Source organism: Manacus candei, unplaced genomic scaffold (assembly GCF_025592945.1).
Source record: "Manacus candei isolate 608988 ecotype Guabito, Panama unplaced genomic scaffold, ASM2559294v1 h1tg000033l, whole genome shotgun sequence".
Taxonomy (NCBI): domain Eukaryota; kingdom Metazoa; phylum Chordata; class Aves; order Passeriformes; family Pipridae; genus Manacus; species Manacus candei.
The window spans coordinates 2,465,951-2,484,015 of NW_026138081.1; the positions used below are offsets into that span (position 1 = coordinate 2,465,951).

Consider the following 18,065-nt stretch of genomic DNA (forward strand, 5'->3'; position numbering starts at 1 on the left):
GGTAGACAAGTGAGTTAACAACTTCCAAACCCCGGCAGTTAACAATTACAAAGCATTGAGATTTGGACAGAATTGAGGTTACTTTTATAGCTGCAGCTCTCTGATTAGCTGATACGATCTAGACATTTTATGGTGGTAATTCTTGAACTACATGGTAGATGCAAGAGAAACACTAACTACATGGTAGCTCCTAATTCTGACATGCTATAGTTTGAAAATTCATCATTTGACTTATGTCAGTATTCTGTGTCACATGAAGACAGTCAGCTCCTCAGCATTGCTAGTTCAGAACTGTATTCTGTCTCAGTTCTTTGGGAATGGTTAGTCATGCTTTTATTGCAAACAAACTCAATTAGCTTAGTTCTCTGTTGACTGGTAGGCTGATTTTTTTTTTTTTTTGCGTAACTCCAGGTTGTTCATCAAAACAATCTATACTTATATGCTTATAGATTATGCTGAAACAGTCATGCTTCATCTATGCCAGTTGGATAAGATTTGGGAATATATGACAGGAACAAACAGGCATTTCAAGAATAAAGCAAGCTTAGAAATACAAGTTTGTCCATATCATATATAATAGTTTGGAGCAGAAAGGTGAAATTCGGTATTGGTATCATTTTGAGACCAGGAATGTTTTATATTTTCCCAGAGATAATCTCCCTGTATCTTGCAACTTTAACTACTCTGACATCTGCTGGAGAAGCCACACTGAAGCACAAACAGTCCAGGAAGTTTGTGAAAAACATTGATGACAACTTCCTGTCCCAGGTAGTGAAGGATCCCACAGGGTGTGCTACTCAACCTTATACTAACAGGGAATGCCTCATTGGAGATGTGAAGGTTGGGGACAACCTTGGCTGTGGTGGCCATGAGATTGTGGAGTTCAGTATCGGATGAGGAGGAAACAGAGCAGCAAGTAAGGTTGCAACTACAGATTTCAGGAGAGCTAACTTTAGCCTCTTCAGGGATCTTCTTGGGAGAATCCCATGGGAACAGGCCCTTCAGGGAAGAGAGATCCAAGAGAACTGGTTGATATTCAAGGATCACTTCTTCCAGGCTCAAGAATGGTGCATCCCAAAGAGCAAGAACTCCTGTCATTACTCAAGTGTAAGCAAGAAATACATAGGAGATGGAAGAAGGGTCAGGCAATTCGGAATGAATATAGGGATGTTGTCAGAGTGAATAGAAATGAAACAAGGATGGAAAAGACCCATCTGGAATTAAATCTGGCCAAGAATGTCAAAGACAACAAGAAGGGCTTCTTCAAATATATCAGCAACAAAAGAAAAACTAAGGAAAACTAACACCTGATGGGATGCATCCACAAATGCTGAGAAAGCTGGTGGACACAATAGCTAGGCTGCTGACAATCATCTTTGAAAGGTTGTGGTAATAAGGGGAAGTGGTGCTAAGCAATAGGACAAGAGGCAATGGGCAGAAACAGATGCACAGGAAGTTCCACCTTAATATGAGGAAGAACTTCTTTACTATTGTGATGGACTGAAATGTCAGTAATGTCTTAAACATTGTCAAAATCATAGAAAGACTTTTTGTCAAACTGCAAGGAAGCAATAGTCTGTCTGTGGCCACCAAAGTACCCCTTCCTGTCAGTGCCTCCTGACTGGAATTTGGACTGGGACTGGGGACTTGAAATAAGACTATTGTCTAATCCTCTCAAGTCTGAGGAGAAGTAAACAAAGCTCAGGAAAGAAGAATGTATCTGTGTTAAGAATCAGCCCTATCTGGACTCAGAGGGTGGTGGGGGAGAAGGAGTTTGTGTGTGTGATGGTGAAATCTCTCCACACCAAACCAAAGGAGTAATTCCCTGCTACACCACCCTCCCCACCCTGCCCCCCCCCCCCCCGCCCCGAAGACCACAGGACATTCACATGAGATGCAGCTGAGAAGAGGTCATAAACCACCAAAGATCCCCAAAACGCCCCCCTAATCTGTTCCACCATGAGAAGACTGCATGTGAGGCTGAAAACCTGTTACGAGAGTCTGCAAAGCTTCCCTCCCCAAAGGGAGGTGCCTGGCATCTCCTGAATGTGTATTAATCCACTAGACTATGTTTTTTGGGAAACCCTCACCACCAAGAAGACTAGAAGAACTGGACCAACAGGATGATGCTGGGTTACACAGAGTGGTGATACTTTTTCCATTTTAATCTCTGACTGTCACTTTCTTTCTTATACGCATCCCCCCCACACACACCCCTTTTCCCTATTTCTTTCTATCACTCTGTCCTATTGAGGTACTGACATTTTAGGTTTAGGAAAAAACATGTGAGCATACCTTTTCTTTGTGGGTTTTGTTTTGTTTTCTTTTCTTTTTGAGAAAACTTAAGAAGGTGCAGTATCAGAGTACCTAATGTAGACTGTAGTAAAAAATGTGCTGCATAGTCTATAATAAAATTGGAAATGAGATTCCCAATGACTTTAGTTAAAATAATGTTGAATGATTATACCTACCTAGACACAGACTCTTTTTAATCTAATACCACCAGATGGCAATCTAACATAAACTTTTGATCATTGGTGAAGAACAAGTTTTTCAGCATCTGTTCTGAGATATTGTCCTTTCCTCATTTTGAATTAAATAGTGCTGAATTTGCTTGAAAAGTCACTGAATTAGGCCTTACAAGCAGTACTGATATTGTGCTATGGATTGTGTTATATTATATAACACTTAATTCTTTCTGTATTCATAAAGAATTGCATCAAAGATTGCCTCAACTTTTAAAAACAAAATAAAACTTTGCAATGTATAACAAAGCAGTGACACAAGATGTGCGTAAAATCCAACAAAAGAAATTTTTAAAAGGACAGAAAAAGTGTAGATGAAGTTTGGAAATATGTGTAAGTTAATAAAATCATTCTCTCTCTAAATTCTCAAACTGGTAGTCTTCTGATGAAGGTTTTCCTCAATTTGACCAAGATCCCACATTTTCCACAGTAAAATGTAATGCAATTCCTCTAGAAAAAATAAGTAAAAAAAAAAAATCAGAAAAACCGAAATAGCAAAACAAAACAAAACCAACAAAAAACCACCCCCAAAAGTGAACAAAAAACTTGATCATTGCATATTCACAGGAGTAGTTTTCTCTTCTGTGAATGAAATATTCACCTGTTTTAAATGCCTAATGTTTGTGAACTGAACAAGGAGCTCACTGCTAAAAACAGCCAACATAATGAATTTGAATACTTTTGTGAAGTTTTTGTAAAGAAAACAATTTGTTTCTTTTAATCACATTTTAAATCCTGTATTTTTGCATATTTATGTTCTTAAGAGACACATAAAGAATGCAGAGACATGTCAGTCTTAAGCAGCATCTAAATTTTAGCACTAAGGCCTGTAATTATCAGTGGAGAATACAATTTTGACTCCTCACCCAACATACACTTAAGTAACTGGTATTACCTGTGCTTTTGAAAATATGAGTGTGCATGTAGTTACTGTTGCAGGTCTTGTAAATATCTTCTACTAGGTATTTGATTCATCTTTGATTAGGGGTGTTGAGTCAACCTCAGAAAGGTAAAATACACACAACAAAAAGTTGTTTACTTTTCAGATATCCATTTATTACAACAGGATGACTGTTTATTTTCTTTTGTAAAGTCCGTGTTACTACTTTATTGCAAGGCTACTGCCCCTACAAAAATTCTGAGTTATTGTTTGGTGGCAGCAGCCATGAAGGCCTGCCAAAAGCTAACGTAGAATCAAGAACTTCTGTGAAGAGTGAGTCAGTCTGAATCCCTTAGTAAGAAGGAAGAGTTTATGTTGAAGAATAAGCAGGCAGCATGTTTGTGCTGAAAACTGAAAGGAAGTTTTCCTTAAGTTTGTTTTGTAGATAAATTCTTTTGATAGCTCTAAAATACCATGGACTCCGTCCAGAATGTGGCCAGCAGCAAAAGAACTAAATTACAGATTCAGATTTGATTGGGATGAATAGGATATCATAAAACACACCGTGGTCCAAATTCAGATTATTTGACCTGTGAATGTTGCACCCCACCGTCATCTCCAGTAAAGGAGAGTGACTGCATATGTGTGTGTATATATATATACACATATATAGTGTGTGTAATATATGATCATTTTGGATTGATTTACTGTTGTTACCTGATGTCATATTCTTTCAATCATAGCTTCAGTAAATTTTGGGGTTTTAGAACCATATTCTTTTTAAAACAAGTTAGTATTAAGAAATCAGAAATGCGAGGCATTATACTTCATCTAAATGCGACATCTGATTAAGTGTGGTACCATAAACAGCCAAATCTCAGTCTTGGAGCAATGGGAAGTCCTAGGAAAAAACCTAAGTTTTGAGGAGACGTACGTTTCGTTATGCTGCAGCAGCTCAATACTTTTCTCCTTAAATATGCAGGTGTAACACCAAGCAGAACAATACTCCAAGGAATAGAAGTGTTATGAAATGGTTTTGCGTTAAACTTAATTTTAAAAAGAGGAAATCTAAACAAAATATTTTGCCTATTATGACAGGAAATTGTTTCCCAAAACAATGCACAGGCTACTTTGTAAAGCTGAGTATCAAACAATAGAGGGACTTACAAACAGAAAAACATACCTACTGGTTTGACATGAATCAGAATTTTAGATATTTTACTTAATCTCTGCTATAATGCTTGAGGTGTTCCCAATATTCCTCTTTCTGTATGCTTTGTCTGTTGTTTAAAAAAATGCAAAGTGAGATCTCAGCATGTTGATGTCTGTTTAAAAAAAAAAATTGGTAACCTCTATATCTGCCTTATTAGGAGTTGCAGACATAGATAACTATAGCTATCTATATTAACTGATATAAATTTAGTATTTTGCTCTGAATTTTCTCAGTTTAATAAGGAGCATTTTAATGGAAACTCCAATATCTGAGGAAAACATTTGAAAGATTATATTTTTTCCCCCTTTTAATTTGATTCAGGTGGATTCACCTCAACTTTGCATGTTCAGAAGTTACTATCCAGAAATATCACTGCATAACTTAAATAAAATTTGACCAACAATGTACTGCATGACGTTGATTTCTATTTGTGAAGGAAATAAACACTCGTAGTTTCCATGAATCTTGTGCTTATTTTCTCAGGTTTTCAGGTATTTCTTGTTTATAATCTTTCAAAGTAAAGTAGTATGATTGAAAGGTTGTTTCATTTACAGTAAAGTTGTCCTAACATTTATAAAATGGTCCTTACATGTGTAGATTTTGTCATGAAATATCTGTATCAAATCCACTGTGAATATAATAGAATCATACAATGACTTGGGTTGGAAAGATCCTTAAAAATCACCTAGTTCCAACACTCTCCCTCTCCCCTCTGCCCCTTCCCTGGTCAAGGACATCTTCCACTAGAATGTAGAATAGTGAAGAATATAAAGGTATGGATAAACATGTATCATAGTAAGCCTCTCTGTCTTATCTGTTTCTTAGTAAAAACACTGAGTGGCATACCTTTTCTTTAGGCAAATTTTCCTCACTCCTCTGATTATATTTTTCCCTCTGGAATAACAATATTCTGTCAGGAAGATCTGTTAGGCTATGTTCTTTGTATTGATGAGGAAAGAGATAAAGCATTCATCTAAAGATGGCTGTAGTTTAAGATAAACATCACAAAAGCCAAACACAAAAATGGATGCTCAAATACCAACCATATCAGTTTTCTGGCACTTCAAAAAATAATTTTCTATCAGATTGCCTTTGTCTTGCACAAAGCTCTTTTTCTTCCTCACAACATCCAACCAAAACTACGGGATGGGGGAAGGGGATGGACAGACTGGAAGGAGAGCCTGTATGACTTTGTCAGCTAGAGGCTTCTGAGTTGCTTTTGACCTGAAGTTGCCTGTTGCTGAGTAATGGCATTGTCATTATTTTTTGGACGGAGTTTTTCAGGGTAATAAGAGAGAGTGAAATAAAACATTTTTCAAAGCATTTTGCCCATCAAGGAGAGAAACTCTTGGGCATTTCATAGTTTGGCTTGTGACTACGTTTACTTTAATTACTGCAAAATCAGAATACTATTAGTTTTGGTGGTGGAGGGTAGGGAGGTGGGGGTGGAAAGGCATAGTGCATTGGCTTCCATGTCCAGAGGACAGTTGTGTATAAATGTATTTGCATGTGGGCACAGAGTATATAGTTTCAGTTTTCAGTGTGCTACACTTGTCCTTGTGACTCCAAGAAAATTATTCTTTCCTTACTCTCATGCGTATGTTTTTCATTTGTAAAACATAAATATGCTCTTATTGAGAAAAAAGATGTATACATATGGTAGTCTGTGAGGGAATGTATCAATGTAAATATGGATTGCACAAAGTTTGGGTTATGCTTCTCAGGGGTGGAATGTATGGGTAGGCTGTGGTTGCAACCTTACCACAAAATTCAAGATCATATAGTAAATTGGCTGGCTAAGCCTCCTCAGTGCTTTCTTCTGTTTCCTTGTGTCCTTTCTGTTTTCCTCCCTTCACTTAATTAAATTTTGTTCTAGAGTTGATCTGTTTTTTCCTTGATCATTTGCTCATATTGAAGTAATAAATAACAATTTTCATCAATTACAAATTTATTTATTATTGAACTAAAACTTAAGGTTATTTTAAGATTTATTTTAACTGTGTTTTATGGGCTGTGAAGTAAATATGTACCATCCTCTATACATATTCAGGTGCAGTCCTGAAAAGGTACAGATAAAACCCTTCAAGTCCTTAGGATATAGTTATAAATACCATGTAAAAGATAGCACAAATAACTACACACAGTTGGTTCAGATCAGATGGAAATCAGATTTGCAGCTGCTTATGCAGAGAAGCAAGAAATGGAAATTATTGTAAGCAAGCTGAAAATACCTGCTGTCAAAATCAGCTTGTCCTGTGATCATCAGAGTTACATCCTTCTGCTGCATAATTAGTAGGTTCAGAGTTGCTGAATTTGATACATATCAGTGCAAAATTGGGAACCCTGATCTGTGAAAATGGAAGCACAAGCTCTGTTTTCATTAACACTTCACCATTATTGCTGTTTTGACCAGACAGCATCTGGAGGGGAAAAAAAAATCAACACCTAGTGATGCATATAATGCTTCCTGCAATAGCTTAACAGTAGGGGGTTTTGCCTCCAAGCTAGAGAGAAAAGGAAAAGAATTGCTTGCTATGAGCTGGAAAAGCAGCGCAGTTGGCTCTGGCAGTGAGGGGGTTGACTGACAGTCTGCAGTGCAGTGGAGTTAGCTGAGCTCCCTATATGGCTGTGGATTAGCTATATGCTAATACTGATAGGAGAGGAGCGATACAGAGCGCAGTGAGCTGACGGTGGAGGCGATCAGTCTCAGCAGAGCTGACTCCTCAAGAGCCATGGCTGAAGGGGGTGAAGGAGGGGAAGATGAAATACAGTTCCTACGAACTGTAAGTATCTGCTTTTTATAGGTCATGTAGTACATGATTTTGTGTCTCATGTCTATTTCTTTTCTGCTGTATTAAAAAGGTGTTATTTCTGTGCTGGGCTTTGCCAAATGGGAGAATTGATTTAGTCGGTGGAAAAAATAAAGCAAGAATATGAGCTTTAATAGCATCAGGCAGTCTCGGTGTGTTCTTTCTTGAATTTGCTCAATAGCCAGTTTGGTATAAGGAGACCTATTTCCGCTGTAATCCCCTGTGTTTGAAGCGTCCTCGTCAACTTTGTACTTGGGTTTCTAAATGTAGCATGCCAAATATGTGACCTCTGAAACTTCTGTCTGGGTTAGATTTCAGTGACATTAACAGAAGCTTTGCAAATAGGAGTGCCTTAAAATGATGAATAAACCTAGCAAGCCCTTGACGACCTCTTCTGATAAACATGCACACAGAAGCACACTTCTGTGTAAGGAATACCATCAGATGTTGAAGTCAGGGTTCTGGAAATGTTTGGGGTCTTTACATAAAAGAAGCTTATCTTAAAAGGAGATAAGCATTTTTTTGGGAAGGGGTGTTAATTAGTGAAATAGCCTTCACTTAGTGTAGTTTTCTGTAGAGAGCCCTCACACCATTCTTTCCTAAAGCTTTACACAAATCTAGTATGACAACTAATCTGGACTTTTAGGCAAGTAGTGTACATGCATTAATTTTTGGGAAGAGTATAAGATCCTTTTCATGTGTCATCTTGTGTCTCATTATTTTTACTCTGCATGACTAAGATTGTGTTGTTGTGTAACTAGCATGAAAAAACTGCTATTAATAAGTGTATTCTCTTTCCATACTATCTTTACTTTTCATTTGTCACAAATAATGTTCTAGAAACAGTCTCCTCTAGAGTTGATTGAACTTTAAAGGATAAGTTACTAAAATAAAACATGCTAAGTTCCCAAAGTAAGAAATTACAAGGTTGATTTGTGGGAGGCTGGGATAATTTATGTATGTGAGATAAAGGTTGGAGAGTGGTGATGGCTCCTGCTGTTTAGGTGTGATGAAGTGTCATTAGCACTTTTTAAGCCTCGGAGAATTTCATGGAGGGGGTGGGGAATGGATAATTACAAAGAAGAATGTTTTCCAACATCCCTCCCCTCCACTGCACTTTCTAGACGTACCTGTATTACATAGTTTAACAGATAACTCAGCCTTTAGAAGAAGGTGCTTTAATCCAAGACAGGAGCTTTAAATGAATATCCTTCATCCTTTCACGTTCCAAGTTGTTGCCTTGGCTGGACACTCATCCTCAGTGATGAAGTCAGAAGCTTTGCCTTTTCATAGGTAGCCTGCGTGTGCTACATGAGATGGCAGTTTCTGCTGCTGTGACCCACTCTTGTGCTAGAATAACTATTGCACTTCTTTCCAATGGTTAAAATAAAGTGCTAAGTAGAGGTGTGGGTTAAAATGGAAATAGTAAAAGTGAGGCTATGCAGAAATGTTTCTTCTACTTAGTGTTAAGAAATCTTTTACAGAGAAAAAAAATGGACTAGATTTCTGTCTTAGAAGTCCCAGCTACTTCTTTCTCTCAATGATCATATCAGTTACTGCTGTCTCCTCTCCATTATAAATAACTGCCTTCACATTCGTGGGGAATGGATGAATTGTTGTTTCTTAATATACTGAGAAAGGAACCATTTCTGGTTCCTGAGGTACTGGGTGCTACAGTGAGGTACACCTTCAGTACTGATTTCTTACAGCTTTTATTGTTGCCTAAACACTGTACATACAAACGTAAACTACAGCAGTCCTTTAGAACTCTTCCAGTGAAATTGTTGATCAATTAGAATCTTCTCCAGATCAAAACGTTTTCTGGGAATTTGGATTGCTAGCAAATGTTTCCCAGGCTTGTGCAGCAGAATCTTCCTTTGAAAATGTTGATCTCGATTTTCTTATTTTTGAGTCTTTAGAGAGAAGTGGTCTAGGGTGTTTTAGGCTCTCAGAGATAGCTCTTTCTTGGTTAGGTATAAAATAAGATTAGATATTTTTTAATTCAAAGATATCATACAGTATTTTTTGAAAGAGTAAGAGAATCAACCCTTGAAAGTCCACTAAAATGAATGTTTGCTATCTTAAAGACAAATTTCCATTTGTCCTCCATTTTTCATTGGTTATGACTTTTTTACCCTTCCAGATCTAAGTCGTTGTATAGTTTTGTGCCTCACTTTTAGGTTCTCTGCTCCTATAGAAGGTTAAGAAGGTTGGAAATGAATGACGATGCCTGTATTTGTTTCTAGAGAGTAGCAAACTTGTGGGCACATGTATAACATATAATGGAAAGTTTTTTACCATCACTTTTTGTTTCAAGGTGTATTTGATTAGTTTGGCACCAATGGGAATGACAAAGACCTTAGCCAGTTCCAGAGAGGATAACAACACTATCATTGTCCTAGTAGTAGTAGTAGTAGTAGTGTGTCTTCAGTACTCATTTCAAGTACACCCCAATGCTTGTGTGAAGCCTTTATATGCAATGACAGCATTTCAAGGAAGGTATTACCAATACAGTGTAATTTCCTTTCTGATTTTTCCCGACTTGTTCAGTATGAATATAAATTAAATATATAAACACAGATAGTTTTTTCTTGCACTTAGTGTTTGGTCTTTGTTATGAAATCTTTGATGTTTTGTTTTTTGTAATAATACTTGGAATTTTTTCTCTAGTTTTCTAGTTGGTGGCTTTTTTCTGGATTTCACTCTGGGTATTCAGTGTATGTGTATGGAAGAGAGAAGCAGAACACTTGTTGCATGTGTGTAACATACAATACTGCCATGCAATGTTTGTTTAGGTGATTTCCCCCTATTGTTTATTTGTTAGCCCTTCCTGAGGTATGAATATATGAGAAATCAGTGAAGCTGACATTATGCAGCATTAGGTGAGAGCACAAACGTTAACCTGTGTTGTTTTGAGATAATGCACTAAGGGATACAGAAGGAACCCTGTAGCCCTTGGCAATGTAGATGAGTGACTGTAAAGTATTCTCCTTCAAGACTTTCCTAGCTACTGGGACTTTACTACTATGATAAATAGCCAAAGTCCTCTCCTCTTCCAAAATTATTCACAAGTTCTCACTGCGGCTGAATTTATCAAATATGAGGTGGTGTCTTGGATCAGAGACCTTATGTCTTTCTCCATCAGAAATATTTATATAGTCACTTGCTAACAGAGAGCATGGTTGGGGGTGAGAGGAAGTCCCACCCCTGCCCTGTGCAGTATAAATGTCCTTGTAATGAAGCATATCAAAATGGTTTGCCATCTTACGGTCCAAATTATGGTGGTAAATTAGTTAATAGGTCTATTGCTTTGTTATTTTTCTTGAAATTCATCATATTAATTTTAATAGAAATACTGGGGTTTTTTTGAGATAGTTCATTAGTCAAGAAAGTTTTGCCTTGTTTTCCAGATCTAAATAGTGTGTGTGTGTTGGCATGTATGAGTATAGTGTGTGCATGCCTTTGTGCATGTCTCTGTGTATCCATGATTATTTCCCCAGCTGGTTACAAGTCCTTCATTTTTCTGAGTGACAAAGGCTTTAGCAGCTGATTTTTCTCTGACTTCTGCTCTTTTAACAGCTTGTCTCAATGACCTAACTTTAAGTGTTCTGATAAACCTCTCAAATCATTATCTAAAAATTTACACATAGAAGTGGGAAATTGTTTTCTTCTATAGTCTGACTGTAGTTAAATAGCAAAGTACTGTTGTTACGAAGACCTAGAATAGAATATCTGGAATTTTTTTTTCAGGATCTAGTCCATGTACATAGATTTACATGATGAGTGTACAGTTGTTTTTTTAGATTTTTTTTGATCATTTGTATATTAAATTGCTGCTCAGAAACAAGTCAACTTAGTGACTTACACAGAGATATATAGGTGGATACACTTTCCAATCTATATTGGTTGGAAACAAGCTCTTCTACTGTTGAGATGTTACATATGAGATGAGAAGTAATCTCAGTTTTACAATATGAACTGTCAGGTATAGTATGAATTAGATTTTCTTTTTTTCAATCATGTTCGCTGTTGCCAGATATAAATATAAAAAGTGATTATATCATCTTTTTTAAAATTTATTTTAGGACTGGTACTGAATTATTTCGTTTACCCAGGATTAGTGTAGCATAAAACCAGTTCTTTAGGTGCATCTAATACATGTTGTTTTATCAAATCTGTGTCTCTAGTGGTGTATCCCTAGTGACATAACAAAGAATGTATGAAGTGGAAATATGAAAATAAATTGTCCTTAGTAATCCAACTTTACATCTAATAGTTATGGTACTAACTGCATGCTGACATTCTGTAGCACAGATCTCCATGGCTTGATTAAGTAGAGCATGAATATCTCCTATATAATGTTCACCAGATAAATACTTGCAAACAAATACATTGGACAAATGTCCAAATATCAGACAATAATGAAAGATATTTCTAGGGAGAAGTTTTTAGTGGTTGTTAATTTAAAACTGGGAAAATATGGAAATTTACCTCAGTGAGTTGTGTATGAAATTATAGAAAAGTGATATAGAATTTTCTGTATAGTAAAAGTCCTAAATGATAAGAAATGCCTTTAGATCAAATCAGTGGAATTTTCCTGAAGCCCTTTTTAAGGGAGCTGGCACGGGTTCTGTGTGCTTCTTGAACAGTTCTGTGTGTTCCATGGTATTGTTTTCAAATTAATTAGAACATTTTGTCTATTGTCACTGAAATGTACTGCAATTCATGATAGAGCAGTTGTCCAGTAGTCAGTAAATTCCTTCTAGGAAAAGGGTAAAAGTAAAGGAAGAATAATGTTATATAAAACTTGAATTGTTTATGAGAGCTGGTGCATATTATGAGTTAAATACTTTTTGAATTAAATATTTCTGTGTCTGTGTATCTACTTATCTCTATCTGTTAAATCTCTCCCTTCTGATCCTATTGGCACAGTTTTAAACAATTGTATAATAGACAATATTTATAAGTCTTTTAAGAAGTATAACAAATTGTACAACAAACAAAACCAAAACTACACCATATCTCTTCCTCTCCATTTATAAAATGTCTTTCAAGCAGATTTCTTTTAGCTTCTTAAACAAGCTATCTGCAATTAATTTCAACCCCTTTTCAAGGCAGAATTTTTAACAAATGCTCTACCATACTATAAAGACAACAGTCATGCCTTCAGACTGGATAGTGTGTCTTGTTTTCTACCTCTAAACGTACTGGAGTAGTTGCTTGATATCTATATCAGCCATTCAATTAATCTGTAATAATTTCTCTTTTAGAGTGACATAATCTAATATAAGTTTGTATTTTAGGCTCCTGGCATTGAATGATTCTTTGCACCACGTTTAGACGGAAAGGGAAACACTTCGGCAATTTGTTATGTTTAATTTAATGAAAGTTGTTTGAGGTTTATTTAATGGTTGGAATTTTATAGCTGATGTTGAGGAAAAAAAAGGTGATATAGCCACAACTGCATTATAATTTCATAGTACTTCACATTATTTGTCTTGATATACTTCAGTCTTTCTCTGAGTTAGGATCCTGTTCCCAGCTTGTGGTGCAAACACAGAGTGAGTGGAATGTTTCTGCTGTCAAAAGTTTACAATTAAAATAAGAGGAAAGATAACAGAGGAAGGCAAAAAGAGAATATGAGAAGGCAGTGAAATGATGTCCAGCATGTTATAAGGTAGTAATTTCTGGCATTCCAGTTACAGACACAATTATGAAGTAGATTTACTAGTGTAATGAGTAAATTAAAGAAAAACTGTAATAAATATTCTGGAAAAAATGCATTTGCTGGGTGATGATTTGTTGAAACACTACATCAAGTAAAGGGGCCAGAAAGAAGTAAAGGCAAGTACAGTTTTTGCAGATACAACCGGTGGATAATGAGGACTCGCATCATGATTGGTCAGAGGTGAAGGCTGTTTTCTCTCTATTAAATGAGAGGTAGTTGAGGTAGTAACACACTTCCAAAGGTCCTGACATTACAGGCTGGTGTTGGAGGTGGCACACTGTTTGGTCCGTTCCCCTGATGTATTTCTTACATTTTGTTTAGCATGGATCTATAGAATAGACTGTAATCCTATTTTTTTCTACAAGGGTGGAGAGCAGTAAAGTTCAGAGATGTGTTGTACAACAATATGTCATCATAGTACGTGTGTGTGTATGATATATGTATGTATATATCATATCATAAGTATATATGGGATATATGTAATGAGTTGCACTTTTGCAAGCTGCTTCGTATTGACCAGCCTACACCAGTTAAAATCAGAGTAACATTACACTACATGAACTCAGTATCATGCTTTTCTAGTGTTTCTTTCTACAGAATAAATTTTAAAAATTCTATTTCAAAGAGAAATCGGTAAATATATTGCCATATTATAAATGTAGTATATTCTTATAGAATAATTGTGAGATTGAGCATATTCATAGTAGATTTAATGTCTAGGATAGATATAACTAACTCCTTATTAATTTATTTTCCTTTTTTTTTCCCCAGTTTTATTTTTGGGGGTATTGATGTTGATGCAGTTCTGCTGAAATAACATCAAATTTGTTACAGTCAGGCAAAACTCTTCAATTTTGCCTTAGAATGTTAGTGAGTGAAAAGCCTTTTGGTAGGATTTGTGACCATGCAATAATCCTAAAGTAACACTCCAGGCATATTCTTCCCTATTTTCCCCTAACCTCACTGGTGGCTGTTGTAGGGATTTATCCTCTGCTCATACCCTGCTTTTTGATGTTTGAATAAGAATTAGTATCTTCAGTAATAAACAGTGAGTTTGTTAGTGATGTTCCTACATTTTTATAGAATGCAGCTAGGGAGTTGTCTGATCTCTAATCCCATGCATGCTAACTGTGTATGATTCATATTGAAATCCAGCAGTGAATACTGCCTCTTCTCAGTTCCCATGGCAGTGCTGTGACCACACAGCCAAATGCTGCCAGGTGCATTAGCTACAGATTCCAAAAATTAAAACAGTTGCAGGCATGGAGGAAAAGAAAAATAAAGCTGGCATGCAGTTATTTTGAATATATTGAATTCAAACACAGGACACTAGTTAAAAGTCGTGTATTTCTTGACTTCATACATGACATGCATATTTTCCCAAGTGGCACATAATAATAGTGCAGCTATATAATAAGCACAGACCTCTATAGACAATAAAATTATCATCTCAATTTAAGGAAACAATTGCTAACATATACACACTTTAAAAGATTCAGAAAGAAAACATGAGGTATTAATGTATGCCTCAGTGACTATTTTGGTTTATTTGCTCAATGTAGAAATTTTAAATTTATATTCTGCCTTTAATGTCATTAAAACATCACCAGACCATTCCTTCTGTCTGGTAGGATATAGTGGTTTTGGTGCTGGAAAATTTAAAATTATGTACCACATGTTACTTTAAAAGAATTTATGTTCTAATTTCAGAAGATGTTTTCCACCTAAATACTTACTGTGCTTGGGTAACTTTTGGAAACTTATTTACTGGAAATTACAGTAATGTTCTGAAGCACAATTGGCAAATACGTGACACCTCAGGGTGTGTCTAAAGTAGTTTAAGATTGGGATATGCATGGGAGTCGTAAAAGCCTACAGGAAAATTGATTTTTTTTCCCCTCCTGGATCTGCTTTGGCAGTGTCTCACTGCAGTATGATGTATACATACTTGCCAGCCATTGCACACCTGCTGTCAGTCAACTCTCAATCTCAACAGATGTGGTTCAGCTGTAAGTAGGATCTGATGGACAGTCTGTTGATCAGGTAACCTCCCTTTTCCAGTTCCCTCTTCTGGCACATCACATCTCTGATGAGGAGTGACAGTTACTGTCAGTAGAAGTAATGACAGAGACAACAGCAACATAAGGTGAAAGATTCAATAGTAACATCAGGTTTGTTCCTTCTCCTGGGCTTTTATCCAAATAAGCAAGTGCAGTAAACTGAGTAGTCAGCACACACCTGAACTGTTTTTAGTCCACAACAAACATCTCTGTCAATCTTGAGTATTTCAGATACTTCAGCACTCGACCATGTTCCTTAATACCTTGTACCAGAAAGCCAACTTCCCTTGACCCAATTGCAACAATTTGAAATCTCTTCAATAACAATTTAATCTAGAAGCACTGCAACTTAAATAAAATCCTTTCCAAATTACTTGTACAAAAAATAGAATTTCAACTTGGAAATCAAAACACCTGTTTAACAGGAGACAGAACTAATTTGCAGCACTGAAGGTTTAATATGGTTTCAAACTGCATCAGCGGTAGCATGTACAAATGGGAGTACAAGGCTCATCAAGCTTAGAATATATACTAGTACTAATGTCACAGATGATTCACTAGAATGCTCAAGGCCAAATGACTTCCACTTCTCAAGTTCATTGACTGCACTGCCCCATCTTTTTTATATATGGAAAATTCCCAGAAGACCTATACACCTGATGCACACTAAAGATACCTAATGTCAGTAGTTTGTAGAATTCAGAAGTTGTTTGGTAATATGTAGAAATATTGATACAGTTAGTTAACATGCTGGTGTTAAAAATTACCTCCCCAACTGTCAGTATTAAACTCCAAGTTAATAACATAACCTTCTTCTAAAGTGCATATCCATTTTTGTTGCACTTTTCAAAAGATTAAAATCAATAGACTTTATAGTTTGTTTTTGTTAGAAAGACCTGTTTTTATCTGCCAGGGATCTTCCCAAGCCAGCTTCTCTCCAGGTTGACCTTAGGCTTAAATAACATCATTGACGAAATAAGGGCCTGTTTATAAAGCTTAACTTGCCAATTAGAGTGGTAATATGACCTTTCTTATCCTTGCCAATATGAAGACCATTTAGAATCATAAATCACAGCATTCTAAAGGGTAAAATGCGTTCACCACAACATAAAAAAAAAGGGGTGAGGGGTGGGGAAATTTGCAAGTAAAAAAAAAAATGGACAAAAGATGATAGAAGTGATATTCTGTTATAGTCTGTGACATCAGTAGAATGTTTCTAGTGCTATTTAAAAAATTAATCATGTAAATGCATAGTTCTATCATGTGTTCATGCAATTTAACTATATCCTAATTAATTTACTACTTTTATCTTTCACATCTGTGTCTTTTTGTTTTTCTAAAACAGACCAGACAGAGACAGTAATAACAGAAGCCAATGATAACACAGGAGCTAATGGAAGATTATCCTGACCTCAGGCTACTTTCTGGCATCATCAGTTAACAATATCCAGTCCCATTATTTCTGTGCATGCCTTAGATCTCCAACATCCATTGCTGTAGGGAAACACCCTACCATCTAGCCGTGTAATGTAGCCGTTTCGGAACCAGCTTCTGTGTATTCCATTTTCTCTTCCTGTCGTTTCTAAAGCCAGGTGTTTTCACAGTAAACTGGAGCTTGCAGTTTTTACAACAGAAGTCACTGAGCTCTTCGTCTCAAGTGCAGCTGCAGAGGACAGAGGCAAAGACACAGTTGTTATTTTCTGGAAAGTAGGAATATTTTATGAACATGGCAGAAGCAGTGAGCTTTTAGCAGTGCTGAGTTAGACCCATCATACTATATCACCATCCAGGTGCAGTTTTCTTTGACTGAAGTGGCATCTCAAGAATAACTTTTATCTCCTTACATTCAATCAGAGACTTATGTAGTTGGGGTTCTTGGCACACATGACCATTGTTTGTTTTTTTTTTTAAGTTAGTGGTTTGATTACAGGACAACTGCACATTGATCATGTAAGCATTTGGGGGGGGTTATGTAAGGTGAAGAGTTATGTTTGCAGAACTGCTACCTTAGCCAATGTTGGACAATGTGCTGCTGTCCTAAAAGAGAGGCCTGAAGCAATGGCAACACTTGCTTCTTCCCAAGTATTTCTTCTCCTGTTACAATTTCAGCTATGCATATTCACTCTGGTTACTTTTCGTCTAATACATGCATAGTTTGTGTAGCTCTTGTGACTACTACTTGGATCACTGGCTGCAGATCCTGTCTTCAGCTATTTAAAAGTTAGTGTAATATTCATATGTAGAACTTGATAAAATGTTACAGCTATGCGTACAAATCGGTCCTTGGTAGTTATATGTTATGAGAGTATACTGTTGCTAAGTAATAATTGGAAGGTAAATATGCTAAATATGAAAGCCTGCAGATTCAAAAAGGGATATCTACTGCATCTGCAGTTCAATAAAAACCAATCGAATTTAGTTCTATGTTTATATAAAGATTTGGTTGTGAAAGAATAATTCAGCATTAAACAAGTAGAACAACCACTCCTTATGTTGCATTATGGCTCATCAGCAGAGCTGGATATCTTCAGGCCATGTGTGAATTATCACAGGGCTTCCTTGGAGGAGAGTTACAGAAGCTTGGTCATTTGTGTAAGGACAAAGAAACAACACCCAGCTTTGTAGCCAGAGGTAGCAGGAGTGCACACCCTCAGCACCTAGGTCATTACTTTGCACACTGTTGGCTTGCACCTGGATTGTCTGAGTCATCAGCATTCCAGTCTTTCACACTTGTGTAGTACCATACTTATCTCAGGTTCCCTTTGGGGAAAAGAGAAAAGAAAAGGTGGATACCAGAATTTTGTGTAACAAGGACAGGAAGAAACTAACAAAGCCAACTCAGTAATTGG

General features: G+C 36.5%; 1 protein-coding gene across 7 annotated transcripts in view; it reads left to right on the forward strand.

The window, feature by feature from the left end:
• The first annotated feature begins 7,268 nt into the window (after positions 1-7,268).
• The window catches only part of RYR3 (ryanodine receptor 3), a 215,996-nt gene continuing 205,199 nt past the window's right edge, over positions 7,269-18,065 (forward strand). For all 7 annotated transcript variants that reach the window (XM_051791763.1, XM_051791765.1, XM_051791766.1 and 4 more), the window contains exon 1: positions 7,269-7,401. In XM_051791763.1, coding sequence (XP_051647723.1) covers positions 7,351-7,401 — 51 coding nt within the window. In that variant the 5' untranslated portion in view covers positions 7,269-7,350. The remainder of the gene's footprint in view (positions 7,402-18,065) is intronic.